General features: G+C 38.1%; 1 protein-coding gene across 3 annotated transcripts in view; it reads left to right on the forward strand.

Annotated features, from left to right (window-relative positions):
* The window catches only part of BRCC3 (BRCA1/BRCA2-containing complex subunit 3), a 60,482-nt gene that overhangs the window by 28,311 nt on the left and 11,214 nt on the right, over window positions 1-20,957 (forward strand). For 2 of the 3 annotated variants that reach the window (XM_065916608.1, XM_065916609.1), the window contains one exon: window positions 14,899-14,973. The exons of the other annotated variant lie outside the window; for it this stretch is intronic. In XM_065916608.1, coding sequence (XP_065772680.1) covers window positions 14,899-14,973 — 75 coding nt within the window. The remainder of the gene's footprint in view (window positions 1-14,898; window positions 14,974-20,957) is intronic. 3 annotated transcript variants of the gene reach the window in all.

A 20,957-nucleotide genomic window follows, 5' to 3' on the forward strand; every position in this document is an offset into this window, starting at 1 on the left:
CTGGTGGTTCAGATGGTAAAGAATCCACCTGCAATGCGGGAGACCTCGGTTCGATCCCTGGGTTGGGAAGATCCCCTGGAGAAAGAATAGGCTACCCACTCCAGTATTCTGGTCTGGAGAATTCCATGGACGGTATAGACCATGGGGTCGCAAAGAGTCAGACATGACTGAGCGACTTTCACTTCACTTCACTTTAGGATGGCTATAATTTTTTTTGAAGGAAAATAATGTGTGGCTGAGGATGTGGAGAAAAGGAACCTTGACTCATTGTAAGTGGGAATCTAGAATGATTCAGATGCTATGGAAAAGTTTGGTGATGTCCTCAAAAATGTGTATACTGAATTACCATATGACCTAGCAATTCCAGTCCTAAGTGTATACAAGAGACAACAGAAAACAGGTACTCAAAAAAAATATGTACATGTCAATGTATGACAAAAACCACAACAATGTTGTAATTAGCCTCCAACTAATAAAAATAAATGAAAAAAAATTAAAAAGAATTTTAAATGGGAAAAGAAATGTACTTGAATGTTGATGGCAGCACTGTCCATAAATAGACAAAAAGTGAAAAAAACCCAGACGTCCATCATCTGATAAGTGGATAAACAAAAAGTAGTATAAACATACACTGGACTTTTCTATCATAAACAGAAATGAGGTACTGATAAATGTTGTGACCCTGAATATATGTTAAGTGAAAGAAGCCAGGTGCAAAAGGCCACGTGGTAGGAAATGTCCAGAACAGGCAGATCTGTAGTGACAAAAATTAGAGGAAAGAGATAAACTGGGAATATATTATTTTGCCAGGGCTTCTGTAAAAAATAGCACCAACTGAGTGGCTTAAACAACAGAAATTTATCAATGTTTTTCTCACAGTTCTGGAGGCTGGAAGTGCCAAGATCAAGGTGCTGGCAGACCAGGTTTCTTTTGAGGTCTCTTCTTGGCTTCATAGCTCAGTTGGTAAAGAATCCACCTGCAATGCAGGAGACCCCAATTCGATTCCTGGGTCAGGAAGATCCCATGGAGGAGGGCTAGGCTGCCCATTCCAGCATTCTTGGGCTTCCCTGGTGGCTCAGTTGGTAAAGAATCTGCCTGCATTGTGGGAGACCTGGGTTTGATCCCTGGGTTGGGAAGATCCCCTGGAGAAGGGAAAGGCTACCCGCTCCAGTACTCTGGCCTGGAGAATCCCATGGACTGTATAGTCCATGGGGTTGCAAAGAGTCGGACACGACTGAGCGACCTTCACTTTCTTTCACTTTCACTTTCCTGGCTTGCAGATGGTTGCCTTCTCATTATGTCCTCACGTAGCCTTTTCCCCATACATGTGCATGCCTGTTACTTTGCATGTCCAAATTTCCTCCTCTTATAAGGGCACCAGTCAGACTGGACTTGGACCCAACCTTAACTGTCATTTTATTTTAATTACCTCTTCAAAGGCCCTTTCTCCAAATGCAGTCACCTTCTGAGGTACTGGGGCTTAAGGTTTCAACATTTGAATTTGCGTGGAGAGGGGGCACAATTCAGACCATAACAGGGAGTGACTGCTTAACAGGTGTGGGCTTTCATTTTGGGGTGAAGAAACTATTATAGAATTAGGTTAACGGTAATTGTTGCACAATATCGTGAATGTACATGTCCCTGAATCACACACTTTAAAATGGTTATAGTGGTGAATTTTATGTTCTCTGAATTTTACCTCCAAAAATCAGAGCTGGAGAGACCTGTAGATTTAAAGGTCTATCAATCATAATAGTCCTAGAAGTAGAGTTTGGTGCTGAAAATCCCCCTCTGCCCACTTCTATTTAACTTTGTGCCTGAAGTCTTAGTGCAACAAAGCAAGAAATAAAAGGCATATGAATTGGAAAAGATAAATCAATCCCCATTTGCATAAAACATGGTTGTCTGCATAAAAAATCCCAAGGAATTTATAAAGAAATTCATAGAACTAATAAGTGATTTAAATGATAGCAACAGGATGTGGTGTCAACACACAGAGGGAATATTTCTATATGCTAGCAGTGGAAAATCAGAAACAAAATTTTAACACAGTGCTACAAAAAATGAAACAGGTGTAAAAATTATCAAAATCTATCAAATCTACATGCTGAAGACCACAGAATGTTGATGAAAGATATATAAAAAAAAAAAAACCTGGTTAAATGGAAAGACATACCATGTTTATGGACTAGAAGACTCAGCAGTTTAATAGTCAAGATTTCAGTTCTCAAAATCTATAGATTTAGAGAGCAATAGTCAAAAATTCAGCAAGAGTATTTGGTAGATACAAACTGATGCTAAAATTTATATGGAAAGGCAAAGAAAGTTGAAAACCTTCATTTTGAAAAGGAAGAATAAAGTTGGCGGAATCACACTGCACAGTTTTAGGACTTATTATGAAATGATAATAAGACAGTGTAGTATCAGTTAAGGGATAAATACCTAGATTAGTGGAACAGAGTCGTGTTCAGAAATAGACCCCCACAAAGATTTTTGACAAAGCTGAAGAGCTATTTAGCAGAGAAAGGATAGCCTTGTCAACACGTGTTAGGACAGTTCGACTACCATATACAAAATAAACGTCAATCTAAATCTCATACCAGACAAAAATTTAAAGGGATCATAGGTCCAAACTGAAAACAGTATGGAAGTTTTAGGGGAAAAGATAGAAAATCTATAGAATACTGGGCTTGCCAACAATTTTTGGAACTGAAAGCATTTTCCATGAACTCATTTGTAAGAAAAAAGCAAAGTCACAGATGTAGAAAACAAACTTTTGGTTACCAGGGGGAAAAAGGAGGATGCAGATAAATTGGGAGATTGGGATTGACATATATGTACTACTATATATGATGACTAATAAGGATCTACTATACAAAAAGTAAGATCATGGCATCTGGTCCCATCACTTCATGGCAATTAGATGGGCAAACAATGGAAACAGTGAGAGACTTTATTTTCTTGGGCTCCAAAATCACTTGACAAAACCCACTGAAATGTTGTGAAGTAATTAGCCTCCAACTAATAAAATAAAATTAAAAAAAAATCACTGCAGATGGTGACTGCAGTGATGAAATTAAAAGACGCTTGCTCTTTGGAAGAAAAGCTTTGACCAGCCTAGAGAGCGTATTAAAAAGCAGAGACATTACTTTGCCAACAAATGTCTGTCTAGTCAAAGCTATGGTTTTTCCAGTAGTCATGTATGAATGTGAGAGAGTTGGACCACAAAGAAAGCTGAGCACAGAGAAATTGATGCTTTTGAACTGTGGTGTTGGAGAAGACTCTTGTGAGTCCCTTGGACTGTAAGGAGATCCAACCAGTCCATCCTAAAGGAGATCAGTCCTGGGTGTTCATTGGAAGGACTGATGCTGAAGCTGAAACTCCAGTACTTTGGCCCCTGATGCAAAGAACTGACTCATCTGAAAAGACCCTGATGCTGGGAAAGATTGAAGGCAGGAGGAGAAGGGGATGACAGAGGAGAAGATAGTTGGATGGCCTCACCCAACTGGATGGACATGAGTTTGAGCAAGCTCTGGGAGTTGATGAACAGGGAAGTCTGGCGTGCTGCTGTCAATGGGGTTGCAAAGAGTTGGACACAAGTGAGCAACTGAACTGAAAAACTGAAATTGAATACAGCACAGGGAACTCTTCTCAATACTTTGTAATGACCTATATGGGAAAAGAATCTTAAAAAGAGTGGATATATATATTTAACTGATTCAGTTTGGTGTACACCTGAAACCAACACAACATTGTAAATCAAGTACAATAAAATTGTTAAAAAACATTTTCCATAAAAGAAATATGTGAACACTTCATCAAAATTAAAAACTACAGAATGAAAGAAACTAAAGATAATGAAAACAGTAGCTACAGTAGGAAAATATTTCAAATCATTTATCTGACAACAGACTTGTGTCTAGAATATACAAAGAACTCCCAAAACTCAACAATAAAAAAGGAAACAACCCAATAAAAAATGGGCAGAAGATATGAGCAGATACTTCACCAAGAAGTATGTAAGAATGGCAAGTAAGCACATAAAAAGATTAACTGAACATCACTGTTCAGGAAAAGATACTGAGCTCCTTAAGTACTGGGGAAGTGAAAATTGAAACTGCAAAGAGATACCCCTACATACCCATTAGAGTCATTAAAATAAAACTTACCAACAGTGCCAAATGCTGGCAGGGATGAAGACTAGAACTCTCATGATGCTGGTGGAAATGCACAATGGTATTGTCACTTTAGAAAACTCTTTGACAGTTTTGTATAAAGTTGAATGTATGCTTAATGTGTGACCCAGGAGTCCTACTCCATAGAGAACTGAACACAATTTCACACAAACCCTGTTTGCATATGTATATGTATGTATGTGTGTATATTTCTTAATTTATTCATAATTGCCACAAAGTGGAAGCAACCCAAATTCCTTCAATAGGTGAATTGATTATGAAAGCCTAAGACTTCCATTGAAGAACTAATCAGTAGTAAAAAGGAATGAGCTTAAAAGAAATTTACATTTAATTGCCTGCCTGGGGTCTTAGTTGTAGAATGGAGGATCTTTAGTTACCACATGTGGGATTTAGTTCCCTCACCAGGAATTGAACCCAGGCCCCCTGCATTGCGAGCTCGGAGTCTTAGCCACTGGACCACCAGGGAAGAGTCCCAGGAACGAACTTTTGATAACAAGCAACAACTTGGAAGAATTTCATGGTCTGAGTGAAAGAAGTGAGTCTCCAAAGGCTACCTACGGTGTGATTGCACTCATATGATAGTCTCATATCAAAATTAAGAAATTTAGAAATTAAGAAAACTTATTCAGTCTAATTACCAAAGTAGAGATTGAAAATGGTGATTAAGGATCTGTAATTTTAAAAGACAGCCAGTTTACATAGCTTTACAGCTGAATTCTAACTTTTGAAAGATGGATGGGTCTAATTCAATTTCTACATTATCATAGACAATATGAAAAGCTTAAAAGTTCCTCCATTTTAAAAACAGCTAGAATAATTATAACACCAAAACCCAGTTTGAGATAACATAGAAGAAAACTATTGACCCATCTCATATATAGATGTCAAACTTCAGAAAAAAAATTAATAAATATAACTGTATTAGGAAACAATCCACAATGACCAAGTTCAGTTTAATCCACAGATATAAAGTCCATTCAGCTTCAGGAAATTTCAGGGTAATTCAGGATGTTATATAATTCTTCACATCAACAAACTAAAGCAGAAAAAGCATATGGTTAGATCAATAGATACTGGGGAGACATCTGCTAAAAGTCATGCTAATGGAAACTTACCAGGTACTTGGAACAACTCTGTTCCCCTTTTACTAATGAGGAAATGACCTCCAAGGTTAAGAAACTTGCTTGGTGTCACAAGGCTGGTGTACAGGGCCATTTTCAATGTCAATTGTTAATTTTTTGGAACTTTTTAAAAAATACTCATTTGGTTGCATGTGTCTTAGTTGGGGCATGTCTTAGTTGAGGCTTGCAGGCTTAGTTGCCTGGTGGCATGTGCGATCCTAGGTGCCTCGTTAGTACAGTAGGGAAGAAAACCTATGACCAACCTAGACAGCGAATTAAAAAGCAAAGACATTGTTGCTTTGTCGACAAAGGTCCGTCTAGTCAAAGCTATGGTTTTTCCAGTAGTCATGTATGGATGTGAGAGTTGGACCATAAAGAAAGCCGAGTGCCAAAGAATTGATGCTTTTGAACTGTGGTGTTGGAGAAGACTCTTGAGAGTCCCTTGGACTGCAAGGAGATCCAACCAGTCCATCCTAAAGGAAATCAACCCTGAATATTCATTGGAAGGACTGAGGCTGAAGCTGAAACTCCCAATACTTTGGCCACCTGATGCAAAGAGTCAACTCATTAGAAAAGATCCTGATGCTGGGAAAGATTGAAGGCAGGAGGAGAAGGAGAAGACAAAGGATGAGATGGTTGGATGGCATCACCGACTTGATGGATGTGAATTTGCGCAAATGCTGGGAGATGGTGAAGCACTGTGAAGCCTGGTTTGTTGCAGTCCCTGGGGTTGCAAAGAGTTGAACACGACTGAACAGTAACTATGTGTGATCTTAGTTCCCTGAGCAGGAATGGAACCTGTGCCCCCTGCAGTGGAAGGTGGATTCTTAACTACTAGACTGCCAAGGAAGCCCCTTAAACATTAATTTTTACCAGTCTGACAGATGAGTTAACAGTATGCCACCTGTAAATTGGTTTTAGTGAGAGCGCCTATCTCCTATTTGGCAGTTCTGAGTTGCCCATTCATATTCTTTACTTTTCTATATAGAGTTATTTGTTCTTTCTTCCTGCTGATTTGCATGATTTCTTTACATGTTCTAGAAATTTCATCTTTTTGTCTGTCACATATATTGCAAATATTTACTTCCAAGCTGACTTCGTTTATTGTGTCATGTGTCAGGCGAAAGCTTTAAAACAATGAATCACTGTTATCCTTCATTTTATTTATGCTTTTTGCTTTTCTTCTTTCAAAGACCTTTCTTTTCTTCATGATGATAAATAATAGTTTTATGTATTTTCTTCTTATTTTATAAGAACCTATGTTATGCATTTAGAACCTATATTATGGACCTATAGATTTGAATAGCAGAGTTGGGTGGCAAACAGCATTCTTTCTGACTTTAATGGGAATACTTCTGATGTTCCACCATTAAGTATGAGTTTGTTATGATTATGTGGTAGACACCCTCTGTTCCTTTATTAAATTAAGGAAGTTTCTAATTCTAGTTTACTGAGAATTTTTAATCATAATTGTCTCGAGTGTTATCAAATGCCTGTTTGTCATTTCCTAAGATGATAATGTGGTTGTTTCCCTTTAAAGTTAGTAAAGGTAATGATTTACATTGAAAGCTTTTAAAATGGTGAACTGTTGTTACATTCCTGAGATAAACTCTACTTTGTCATGATATATTGTTCTTTTATCAAAGTAGATTCTAGTTGCTACTATTTGGTTTAAGATTGTTACATCTGTGTTCATATGTGAGATTAGTGTGCAGTGTTCTTGTCTTGGACTTCTCTTGTCTGGTTTTGGTATCAGGATTATTAGTTTATAAAATAAGTTGGATTTTTTTCTTTTGTTTGGAAAGACGGCATAGCATAATAATTAAGAACATGGCTCTATAGTCAGATGCTTTGGGTGGAATCTTGATTTCCTGCTATCTTGATGTCTAACACTATAAGTTACTTTCACCTATTTTTGAACCATATGTAAATAGAGCCATATAATATGTACTCTTTTGGGTCTAGTTTCTGTCAATCAGTATTATGTTTGTGAGGTTCATCCATGTGGTTACATGAAGCAACATTTTAGTAATTCTCATTGCTGTATAGTGTTCCACGGTCTGAATATACCATACTTTGTTTATTTATTCTTTTATTGAGAGATAATTTCAGGTTTTAAAAGGCTTTTACAAATTACACTGCTATGAATATTCTTGTTGTGAACAGATGTACATTTGTTAGATATTTCTGTTAGGTACATATCTAGGAGTGGAATGCATATGTATATATGTATATATTCAGCTTTAGTAGATAATGCAGCAGTTTTCCCAAAGCATCTTTATTGTTTTTCACTCCTAACACCAATGTTGGAGAGTTGCTTCCTGCACATTCCTGCTAATACTCAGTAACATCTGTCTTGTTCATTTTTGCCATTCTGGTAGAGTATTGCACTGTGGCTTTATTTTGCATTTTTGGTCACTCGTAAAGTTGAAAACTTTTTCTTTTTTTTTTTTTTTAGTTCTAGCATGTTTTTATTATATGAACAGCATCTGTCTTACACACATATGTGGGTTTCCCTGGTGGCTCAGCTGGTAAAGAATCCGCCTGCAATGCGGGAGACCTGGGTTCGATCCCTGGGTTAGGAAGATCACCTGGAGAAGGGAACAGCTACCCACTTCAGTATTCCAGCCTGGAGGATTCCATAAAATACAGTCCACGGGGTCACAAAGGGTCGAATATGATTGAGTGACTTTCACTATACACATATATAGTCCTTGAATTAAACTCTGTGTTCACATCTCCCAAATAGATCAAGCCCTATGTTCCTAACCCCAAAATTAAAGTCAAATAATCAGGATGTTTTTATTCAGGTCCATAACATGTGGTAACAATTTATTAGGTTGTGTTAGTTAAAATTACACTTGGTTGAGAACCAAGTAAATTTTTAAAAAAATAATGCCTTTAGCAAAGTTAAAGTTTAAATCTCCATCATGGGAAAAAAAAGTAAACAAGTTGACTGTTATTAGATAAATGTGTACTCAGTCACTCAGTCCTGTCTGACTCTTTGTGACCCCATGGACTACACAGCCTGCAAGGCTCCTCTGTCCATAGGATTTCCCAGGCAAGAATACTGGAGTGGGTTGCCATTTCCTTCTCCAGGGGATCCTCCTGACCCAGAGATCAAACCCGTGTCTCCTTTGTCTTCTGCACTGGTAGGCGGATTCTTTACCACTGAGCCACCTGGGAAGCCTGAAATATGAATTAAATATCCGCTCAGTCAAGGAATAGACATATCCAACACTTCTGAAGTTTCCTTCTGTTGTTTTTGTTTTGTTTCATTTAATTTTGTTTTCGTGGTAAGAAGACAACATGAGAGCTACCCACAACAAAATTTGAAATCTGCAATACTGTATGTCCACTGAATAACTACGCCTCTTTCCCCTACCCACATCCACTGGCAACAAGTATTGTATGCTCTGCTTAGACTATCTTAGATTCCTTATATAAGTGGAATCATGAAGTATCTGGCTTTCTGTGATGGCCTGTTTAGTTAGGTTCAATGTCCTCCAGATTCATCCATGTTGTTGCAAATTGTAGGATTTCCTTGTTTTTTTAATATTGAATGATATTCCTTACACACATACACACACACATATATATATATATTACACTTTATAATATGTATGCATATAACAGTTTTATCCATTCATCTAGAGAAAACTTGGGTTGTCTCCATATCTTGTTTATTGTGAGTAATGCTGCAATGATCATGAGAGTCCAGATATCTCTGAGATCCTGGTTTCATTTCCTTTGTATATATGCCTAGGAGTGGAGTTGCTGAATCATATGGTAGCTGTTGTTAGAGCTACCTCCATACTGTTTTTCCCAACAATGGTGCACAAGGGTTTATTCCAATTTCTCCAACTCACTGCCAACACTTATCTTTTTTAATATTAGTCATCCTAACAGGTGTGAGGCGATATCTTGTAGTTTTCATTTGCATTCCCTGATGAATAGATAAATTGGTTACCTTATACCTGGTGGACATTTGTATGTCTGGAGATTTCTGTCCAAGTCCTTTGTCCATTTTTAATTGGATGTGTATGTGTGCTCAGACGCCTAGTTGTGTCTCTTGGAGACCCCACTGACTATGGCCTTCCAGGCTCCTCTGTCCATGGGATTCTCCAGGCAAGAATACTGGAGTGGGTTGCCATTTCCTTCTCCAGGAGATTTTCCTGACCCAGGGATCAAACCCACACCTCCTACATTGGCAGGTGGGTTCTTTACCACTGAGTCAACTGGGAAGTTAATTACATGACTTTTATTTTTCCTTTAAAGTTGTAGGAGTTCATTTTTCTTTAAATTTTTATTAGAGTATAGTTGACTTAAGTATTATGTTAGTTTCTGCTGTATAGCAAATTGAGTCAGTTATACATATACATATATCCACTTCTTTTTAGATTCTTTTCCCATACTGTATGGCTTATTACAGAGTATTCAGTAGCGTTCCCTGTGGTATACAGTAGGTGCTTATTGATTATGTATTTTATACAAAATAGTGTGTATATGTCAATTCCAATCTCCCAACTTATTCCCCCCACCACCCACTTTCCCCCTGGTAATCGTAAGTTTGTTTTCTACATCTGTGACTCTATTTCTGTTTAGGAATTCCTTATATATTTTGGGTATTAACTCTTTAGGAGATATGTGGCTTGAAAATATATTTTTTTAAATTTTATTGCAAGATATTTGCTTTACATGTTGGGCTGGTTTCACTGGCAAATATTTGATGCCAGTTCTTAATTTTATTTTTTTTTTCAGTTCTTAATTTTAATACATATCATTCCCCCACCCCCCACCCCCCGGCCCACTTTGGAGCTCTTTCTACTACCTGAAGTTCATTCGGATGTTCTACTTTTTACCTCAAAGTTTTATTTTTTCACCTTTCACATTTAGATCTATAATAACACCTGGATTTGATTTTTGTGTATGGTCTGAAGCTGGGGGCAAGATCAATTTTTTTTCACATCACGTCCACTTAGAATTGTTTATTGAAAAGACCATTTCTTTGACATCAGTCATGCATTCATTTATGTGTTCATGTTACTGAATTCTTGGTTCTATTTGTCTCTCCTTGTACCAGTACTACACTGTCTTGATTATTGTAGCTTTACAACAGGTCTTGCATTTGATAATATATGAATTGTCCAGCTGTGTACTTTTAAATGTTGCCTCAACTATTCGTAGTCCTTTGCATTTCTACATAAATTGCAGAATTTAGCTTCTCAATATCCCCAGGAAAAAGACCTGCTGGGATGCTGATTAAAATTGCCTAAGTATATATAGCTCAATTCAGGGAAACCTGACATTTTTGAAGTGAGGTCTTCCACTCCATGAGCATGTTATATCCGTCCTTTTGTGTGGCTCTTCAGTTCCTCTCAGTAATATGCTATAATTTTCAGTATAGAGGCCCTTGGTTGGATGTATTGCACATCCTTTGTTGGATGTATTCCTAGCTATTTGATGCTTGTTTTAAAAATACTGTAAAGCTATCATAAATGGCATCATATTAAAAAGTTAATTTCCTACTTTTTGGCTAGTATATATGAATTCAGTGGATTTTTGTAAGTTGGTCTTGTGCCCAGTGACCAACTTAAATTTACTTATTAATTCTAATATGTACAGCTCAGTCATGTCCAACTCTTTGCAACCCCATGGGCTGTAGCCCGCTAGGCTCCCTCTGTCTATAGGATTTTCCAGGCAAGAATACTGAAGTGGGTTGCCATTTCCTTCTCCAGGGGATTTTCCCAACACAGGGATCGAACCCAAGTCTCCTGTATTTTCTGCATTAGCAGGTAGCTTCTTTACCACTGGCACCACCTGGGAAGCCTTTTGTATAATTTTCTACACACACAATCAGATCATTTGTGAATAATCACAATTTTCTTTCTTCCTTATCTATATGCCTTTTATTTTTTTATTGCCTTAATAAATTTGCTAGGGCTTTCAGGGATACTATTAGGCAGCCGTGTTTATTCTCACATTCAGGGAAACAGGTTTTAATAATTTACCAGTAAGTGTGATGCTTGCTGTAGATTTTTGACAGATATTCATTATCTGTTTAAGAGAATTCTTCTCTTAGCTATACCGTGAAAGTGAAAGTCACTCAGTCGTCTCCGACGCTTTGTGACTCCATGGATTGTATAGTCTGTGGAACTCTCCAGGCCAGAATATGGGAGTGGGTAGCTGTTCCCTTCTCCAGCAGATCTTCCCAACCCAGGGATCGAACCCAGGTCTCCTGCATTGCAGGTGGATTCTTTACCAGCTTGAGCCACAAGGGAAGCCCCCAATATACCTTAGCTATATTTTATTTTATCGTTGTAATAGTTGTATCTGCTGGAACAGGATACATCAGACTGGAATTTCTCTTGATTAATCAACTCATCCCTTCTGACGGTGTAGATTTTTCCCTCGCTGTTTAAATTATATTTATTTAATTTTGGCTGCACTGGGGATTGTGCTTTGTCTCGTTGCGGCAAGCAGGGGCTACTCTCTGAATACAGTGTGTGTGGTTTCTCTTGTTGCAGAGCAGGGGTTCTAGGCTCTCAGACTTCAGTATTTGCAAGACATGGGCTCAGCAATTGCAGCTCTAGACTCTAGAGCACAAGGCTCCATAGTTACGGCATGCAGGTTTAGTTGCTCCATGGCACGTGGCATCTTGAGGGGGTGACTGTCAATCTCAAGGTCTTCCCTGTAGCTGAAATGGTAAAGAATCTGCCTGTGATGCAGGAGACCCAGGTTTAATCCCTGGGTCAGGAAGATCCCCTGGAGGAGGGAATGGCCACCCACTCCAGTATTCTGGCCTGGAGAATCCCATGGACAGAGGAGCCTGGCGGGCTACAGTCTGTGGGCTCGCAAAGAGTCGGACACGATCAAGTGACTAACCCTATGTGGGATCTTCCTGAATCAGGGATCAAACTTGTGTGTCCTGCATTGGCAGGTGGAGTCTTCACCGCTGAGCCACTAGCGAAGCCCTTCCTCACTATTTAAATCTCTTTGTTCCCCCCCCCGCAGGTTTTCTCTGAGTCAATAATGGTAATTTATATTTCCTAGAAAATTGTCCACTTCATCTAACTTTTCCATTTTCTTGGCTTGAGGAAATATACATATTTTTAAAATATTTTTATTTAAATATTTTATTATTTATTTTTTTTAAATAAGCATTTAATAAAAAACATTTATTTTTTATTTTTTTCCATTTATTTTTATTAGTTGGAGGCTAATTACATTTATCTTTTAAACGTTTCATTTTCTTTGTAGCATTTATCACTGTGCTGTGCTGTGCTAAGTCACTTCAGTCCTGTCTGACTCTGTACGACCCCATGAACTGTAGCCCGCCAGGCTCCTCTGTCCATGGGATTCTCCAGGCAAGAACACTGGAGTGGATTGTCATGCCCTCCTCCAGGGGATCTACCCAACCCAGGGATGGAACCCAGGTCTTCTGCACTGTGGATGATTTCTTTACTGTCTGAGCCAAGTAATTTAATTTTTCATTATTTATGGTCTCTCCACTAGACTGTTGTCTCTGACTGTGGAGCCTATGTCAGGGCCTGCCACACAGTGGCCATTCAGTAAATATTTCTTGGGTGAATGATTGTGTGAGCTTTCTTTTAAGTATGTCCCCTTTTCCATTGCTAATGCTGTTTACTTGCTGTTTTCTTGATACTGTTTGCAGAGGCTTATCTCTTTTGTTGGTCTTTTCAGAGGTCCAGCATTAGGTTCTCTTGATCAACTCAATTTCTTTCTTTTTTTTTTAAAAATATTCTGTTTTTCTTTTTAGTAATTTCTTCATTTTATTTTCTGGATGTTTTATTATTGCTGTGGTGTTCTTCTTATTTTTATCTTATTCTAAATTCTTGAGGTGAAAACTAAGTCTATTTTCTGTCTTCCTTGGTTTCTGATAAATACCTTTAAGGCCATAAATTTTCTTCCTCACTTGTCTCCATTACATAGGTTTTGTTGTATAGTAGTTCCAGTGAGGTTTTTTAACTTCTAACTCATTTTGTTCTCTGGTTTTATTTCCTTTTCAACTTGAGAGTTATTTAGAAATACATTTAAAAATTTCCAGATGTATGGATCTGCACTGGAGTTTGAGGGGTATTTTTTCTTCTTATGTTAATTTTTAACACTATGTAATGGTAACTGTCGCATGTGTGATATCAGCTTTATGGAAGTTTTTTGATATTTCCTTTGTTACCTAGAACAGGGATCCACAAAATACAGCTTGTAGGCCACATGGGCCTGGTGCCTATTTTGGAAATCAAGTTTTCTTGGAATACGGCCATGCCCATTTGTTTACATACTACCTATGACTTGTTGCGTGCTGTGGCCCATGGAGTCGTGAAGAGTCAGACACGACTGAGCTACTGAACTGATAACTAGTTTCCAGTTAACAACTGGAAAGCTGAATGGTTGTAACAGACACCTTGGGGCCCACACAGCTTAAAAAATTTACTATTTGGCCTGTTCATGAAAAGGTTGTTGCCTGACTTAAAACATGATCGACTTTCATAACTTTTTCATATGAATTGAAATATATGTGTATTGTCTCGAGTTCAAGTCCCTTATAGCCTTGTATGACTGTGTGTGTGTGAGTTTATTGCTGTACTTGGGATTCCCTGGTGGCTCAGACAATAAAGCATCTGCCCACAATGCTGGGGACCCAGGTTCGATCCCTGGGTCAGGAAGGTCCCCTGGAGAAGGAAATGGCAACCCACTCCAGTACCCTTGCCTAGAAAATTCCATGGATGGAGGAGCCTGGTGGGCTATAGTCCATGGGATTGCAAAGAGTTGGACACAACTGAGCAACTTCACTTTATTCCTATACTTTATTCTGTTCCATTGGTCTGTTGTCTGTTTCTTATGCCAGTACCATAGTGTTCTGATTACTGTCACTGTTATACAGATCCTTATTTCCTTCCTCATTGAGAGAGATGTATATAAACCTCCCATTGTAACTAAATTTGTTTACTTCCTATAGTTTAATCATGGTTAGCTTTATGTGGGCTTCCCTCATGGCTCAGCTGGTAAAGTATCTGCCTGCAATGTAGGAGACCTGGGTTCGATCCCTGGTTGGGGAGGATCACTTGGAGAAGGGAACGGCTACCCACTCCAGTATTCTAGCCTGGAGAATCCCATGGACAGAGGAGCCTGGTGGGCTACAGTCCACGGGGTCACAAACAGTCAGACACAACTGAGCGACTAACACACTAACTTTGTGTATTCTGAAGCTGTATTGTTAGTGCATAAAGAATGGATAAAGGTTCATAACTTTTTATATTTTTTTTCCTAAACTATGAAGTGTCTCTCTTTGTCCCATCTATTTATGCATATATTTAAATATGCCTTCTTTCTTTGTAAAGACTATTATTATTTGATTACTGTAGCTGTTACACAGTGATAGTTGAACCTCTTAGGATCAGGTTCAACTATATATATTAGGAAAAATAATAAGTAAAATTAAAGAAGAAAGATTCTTGCTTGGGTAGAAGAAGTCTGGAGATAGGTGTTCCAGGACTCTGTGATATTATCAGACTCCTACCTTCTGCTTCACCATCTTGGTGTATGGTTTCCATCCTAAGGTCCCCTCGTGGTCCTCGAGACTTCTGGAGCTCCAGCCAGCACATCTCCATTGAGGGACAGAAGGAGGAGGAAAGGTAGGAGGACAAAAAGGATCTGGGCCCAGGTTTGCCGGTTTCTAATAAGTGACCCTCCCAGACAGCCTCAGAAAACAATTCCATTTTTCATCTCCTTGGCAGAATTTAGTCAGGTCCCCATGCCTGATCTCCCAGGGAGACCTGTCGAGATACCTCTGTCCTGGCTGAAACTTGGCCTTCTGTTACCAAGGAGATTTTAATTGGTGCAGCCAGCGATCTCTGCCACTCCCTGTTTGTTTTCATGTTGCAGTTCTTGTCAGTATCCTTTCCTGTTAATAACTTTTTTTTTCCATCCCTTTATTTTCAACCTTTCTCAGTTATTTTGCTTTGGGTATGTCTCTTGTAAATAGAATGTAGCAAGATCTTGAGCTATTTGCTTTTAAGCAATCAGAACATCTGTCTATTTTTAGGTGAATGCAATGCATTCATTTATTATCATTACTGATACATGTGGCAGTATGACTACCATTATTCTTTCTGCATTCTTTTTGTCATACATCCTGCTTAATTCTTTTTACCTTTCCTTCTCTCTGTTACTCTGATGGAGTTTTCCATTACCTGCTTTTTTCTCAGTTTTATAAATTGTCCTTACTGTTTTCATTCTTTTAGTCATTACTCTTCATGTTTTACAACAATATTTTGAAATAATTGCAGATTTACAGAAAGTTGCAGGACTAGTACAAAGGATTCCTATGTACCTTTTACCCAGATCCTTCAAATGTCAGAATTTTATCATATTTCCATTATTTTTTTCTTTATACAGATGCATTATTTTTCCTGTTCCATTTGAAAATAAGAATATAGGCCAGTTATTCTGGGAAAATGTCCTTTGTTTTAGATTTGTTTATGTTTTACCATAATTAGATGGAGATTATGCAATTTTGGCAATAACACCACAAAAGTAATATTATGTTCTTAGTGATTTGTTTTAGGAGGCACATGATATCAATTTGTCCCATCATATGTGACTGGAGCTTTGCATGTGCTTAATGAAATGTCTGTGAGGTTTTCCACTGTAAATTTTTACCATTGAAATTAGTAAGTATCTTGTGGGGAGTTTTAGCATTCATTAAATGAGTCTTTCCTAATTATTTATTACTAAAATAGTTATTAAAGGCAATGGTCTAAAATTAAAAATAAAAAATAAAGGCAATGGTCTAATTCCATCATTCCACCTACATTTACTAGTTAGCATTCCACTGCAGGGAAGGACTTGTCCTTCTTGCTATTTGTTTACTTATTTACGTTAGTGTGGACACCTGGATTCTTATTTTACTAATAGATTTTAACCCATTATTGTCACTAGCTATTTTGAGACACATTGTTTCAGAATTGGCCATTGGAAGCCCCTCCTATGTTCTCTTGACATGTTCCCACTATTCTTTGAGTACTACCTGATATTCTAACACAAGAAGATGTTGTGGCTTCATCTCCTCCTTTTCCTGCATTCAGTCCTAGATTTAGCATTTCTCCAAGGAACCCTGGTTCCTTTTATTTTTAAGCAGTTTTATTGAGTTATAATTGACACAAACTACACATGTTTAAAGTATACAATTTGATAAGTTTTGACATATACACACCTATACACACCATCACCACAATCAAGATGATGAACACATCTATCACCCTTCAAGTTTTCTTTATGCCCCTTTGTAATTCCTCCCTCTTACCATTTCATGTCCCTCCCCAAACCCCAGGAAACCCTGGTTTGCTGTCACTAAAGATTACTCTGCATTTTCTAGAAATATGCATATAAGTAGAGGCTCAGCAGTAGAGAATCCATCTGCAATGCAGGAGATGCAGGAGACATGGGTTTGATCCCTGGGTCAAGAAGATCCCCTGGAGGAGGAAATGGCAACCCACTCTAATATTCTTCCCTGGGAAATCCCATAAACATAGGAGTCTGGCAGGCTACAGTCCATGGGATCACAGAGTTGGACACGACTGAGTGACTGAGCATGCACACACACACACACAGAATATGTATTGTTTGTTTCCTTTCAAACAACAGAATTATTTTGAAATTCATCCATGTTATAGGATATATCAATAGTTCATTATTTTCATTATAGAACAGTATTAAATCGTACAGCTAATACCACAGTTTCTTTATCCATTCACCTGTTGATAGACATTTGAGTTACTTGCAGTTTTTGTCTGTTACAAATTAAGCTGCTTTGAACATTAGTGTGGAAATCTTTGTATGGACATATACTGTCTCTTCCCTTGTGAAATACCTAGGAGCAGACTGACTGAAACATATGGTAGGTGTATATTTAACTTTTTCAGAAATTACCAGGCTGTTTTCTAAAATAGCCTGCTGGGATTTTTTTATTGGGATGATATTGACTCTGTTGATCATTTTGAAGAGAATAGATATCTTAAAGATACTGAGTTTTCCAGTCCATGAATATGGACTTTTATTTAGGTTGTGAATTCTCTCAACAATTTATTGTCATTTTCAGTGTACAGGTCTTGCATATCTTTTGTCAGACTTATCCCCACATATTACATGTTTTTATCATACTGTTTTAATTTCATTTCCTACTGTTCTTTGCTGCTATACAAAATACATTTGATTTTTGTATATTGATTGTATCCTACAACTTGGCTACATTCACTTGTTAATTTTAGTAACTTTTTCTGAAGAGTATGTTGGATTGCCTGTTAATACACAGATCATCATCTGTGATTAAAGGCAGTTTTACTTCTTTCTTTCCAATCTGGATGTTTATTTTTCTCAGCTTACTGCATTCAGTGAGAGCTCTAATAAACTGCTGAATACAGTTTAAAGACAGTGAGAGTAGTCATGGTAGCCTTCTTCTTGATCTTTGTCTCCAAAGATCAGTGTCTCAGCATTAAGTATGATGTTGTTCGTAGAAGGCAATGGCACCCCACTACAGTACTCTTGCCTGGAAAATCCCATGGACAGAGGAGCCTGGTAGGCTACAGTCCATGGGGTTGCAAAGAGTTGGACACGACTGAGGGACTTCACTTTCACTTTCACTCTTAGATATTACACCAAGAGCACAGGTTACAAAAGGAAAAACAGACGAATGCACTACATTAACCTTAAAAGCTTTTGATCATCAAAGGAAATAATTGAAAAGGCAACCGACAGAATGGGAGAAAATATTTTCAAATCCTATATCTGATAAGAGGTTGATATCCAGAATATATAGGGAATTCCTACAACTGAATGACAAAATAACTTAATTTAAACATGGGCAAAGGACTTAAGTAGACATTTTTCCAAAGACGATATACAAATGGCCAACAAACCTGAAAAGAGGTCAACATCAATAATCATTAAAAAATGCAAGTCAAAACCACTGTGAGACATTACTTCACATGCACTAGGATGCCTATTATCAAAAAACACAGCAAAGAACAGATGTGTGGTGAGGATGTGAAGAAGTTGAAACCCTTGTGCTGTGTTGGTGGGAATGTAAAATGGTGTAGTCAGTGTGGAAAAGAATACAGAAGGTCCTCAAAAAAAATTGCTATGTGTATGACCAACAATGTCACTTGTGTATATCTAACAGCATTGAAAACAGAATCTCAAAGAGATATTTGCACACCCACGTTCATTACAGCATTATTCAAAATAGCCAAGACTATGGCTCAGATCATGAGTTCCTTATTGAAAAATTCAGACTTAAATTGAAGAAAGTAGGAAAAACCACTAGGCCATTCAGGTATAACCTAAATCAAATCCTTTTGATTATGCAGTGGAACTGAAAAATAGATTCAAGGGATTAGACATGGTAGAGTGCCTGAAGAACTATGGACAGAGGTTTGTAACACTGTAGAGGAGGCAGTGATCAAAACCATCCTAAAGAAAAAGAAACGCAACAAGGCTGGTTGTCTGAGGAGGCCTTACAAATAGCTGAGAAAAGAAGAGAGGCAAAAGGCAAAGGAGAAAAGGAAATATATACCATCTAAATGCAGAGTTCCAAAGAATAGCAAGGAGAGATAAGAACAGCATCCTCAGTGATCACTGCAAGGGAATAGAGGAAAAAAATAAAATGGGAAAGATCAGAGATATCTTAAAGAAAATTAGAGATTCCAAGGGAACATTGCATGCAAAGATTGGCACAATAAGGGACAGAAATGGCAAGGACCTAATAAAAGCAGAAGATATTAAGAAGAGGTGGCAAGAATACACAGAAGAAATGTACAAAAAAGATCTTAATGACCCAGATAACCACGATGGTGTGATCACTCACCTAGAGCCACACATCCTGGAATGTGAAGTCAAGTGGGCCTTAAGAAGCATCACTAGGAACAAAGTTAGTGGAGGTGATGGAACTCCAGCTGAGCTTTTTCAAATTCTAAAAGATGATGCTGTTAAAGTGCTGCACTCAATATGCCAGAAAATTTGGAACACTCAGTAGTGGCCAGAGGACTGGAAAAGGTTAGTTTTCATTCCAATTCCAAAGAAGGGCAATGCCAAAGAATGCTCAAACTACCACACAATTGCACTCATTTCAGATGCTAGCAAGGTCATGCTGAAAATCCTTCAAGCTAGGCTTGAACTGCATGTGAACCAATAACTTCTAGATGTACAAGCTGGATTTAGAAAAGGCAGAAGAACTAGAGATCAAATTTCCAACATCCATTGGATCATAGAAAAAGCAAGGGAATTCCAGAAAAGCATCTACTCTAGTTCATTGACTACGTGAAAGGCTTTGACTGTCTGGATCACAACAAACTGTGGAAAATTCTTAGAGAGATGGGAATACCAGACCACCTTGCTTGTTTCCTGAGAAACCTGTATGCAGGTCAAGAAACAACAGTTAGAACCAGACATGGAACAACAGACTGGTTCCAAATTGGGAAAGGAGTACATCATGGCTGTATACTGTCACCCTGCTTATTTAACTTATATGCAGAGTACATCATGTGAAATACCAGGCTGGATGAAGCACAAGCTGGAATCAAGATTGCCAGGAGAAATACCAATAACCTCAGATATGCAGATGACACCACCCTTATGGCAGAAAGTGAAGAGGAACTAAAGAGCCTCTTGATGAAAGTGAAAGAGGAGAGTGAAAAAGTTGGCTTAAAGCTTAACATTCAGAAAACTAAGATCATGGCATCCAGTGCCATACTTTATGGTAAATTGTTGGAGAAAAAATGGAAACAGTGAGACAGACCATATTTTCGTGGGCTCCAAAATCACTGCAGATGGTGACTGCAGCCATGAAATTAAAAGATGCATGTTCCTTGGAAGAAAAGCAATGACAAACCTAGACAGCATATTAAAAAACAGAGACATCACTTTGCCGATAGAGGTCCATATAGTCAAAGGTATGTTTTTTCCAGTAGTCATGTATGGATGTGAGAGTTGGACCATAAAGAAGTCTGAGCGCCGACAAATTGCTGCTTTAGAACTGTGTTGTTGGAGAAGACTCTTGAGAGTCCCTTGAACAGCAAGTAGATCAAACCAATCAATACTAAAGGAAATCAATCCTGAATATTCATTGGAAGGACTGAAGTTGAAGCTCTAATACTTTAGCCACCTGATGCAAAGAGCCAGTTCATTGGAAAAGACCCTGATGCTGGGAAAGATTGAGGGCAGGAGGAGATGACGGCGACAGAGGATGAGATGGTTGGATGGCATCATCAACTCGATGGACATGAGTTTGACGAAACTCTGGGACACATTGAAGGACAGGCAAGCCTGGCATGCTGCAGTCCAGGGGGTTGCAAAGAATCGGGCATGACTGAGTGAACAACAAAAAAGACATGGAAACAACCTATATATACTTCATTTTGTGGAGAGAGATTTTGAATGACATTTTAAAAAACTTCCCTGTACATATGTTCATTGCTAGCATATAGAAACTGATCTGTGTCTGTGTTAATCTTGTACTTTATGACCTTGCTAAACTCATATAGTCAGTCATGTTGTGTGCAATAGAAGGAACACATACAGGATTTGTATGTTGAATGATTCAAAACTCATGAATAAAGTCAAA

The sequence above is a fragment of the Muntiacus reevesi genome, chromosome X, assembly GCF_963930625.1.
Source record: "Muntiacus reevesi chromosome X, mMunRee1.1, whole genome shotgun sequence".
NCBI lineage: Eukaryota > Metazoa > Chordata > Mammalia > Artiodactyla > Cervidae > Muntiacus > Muntiacus reevesi.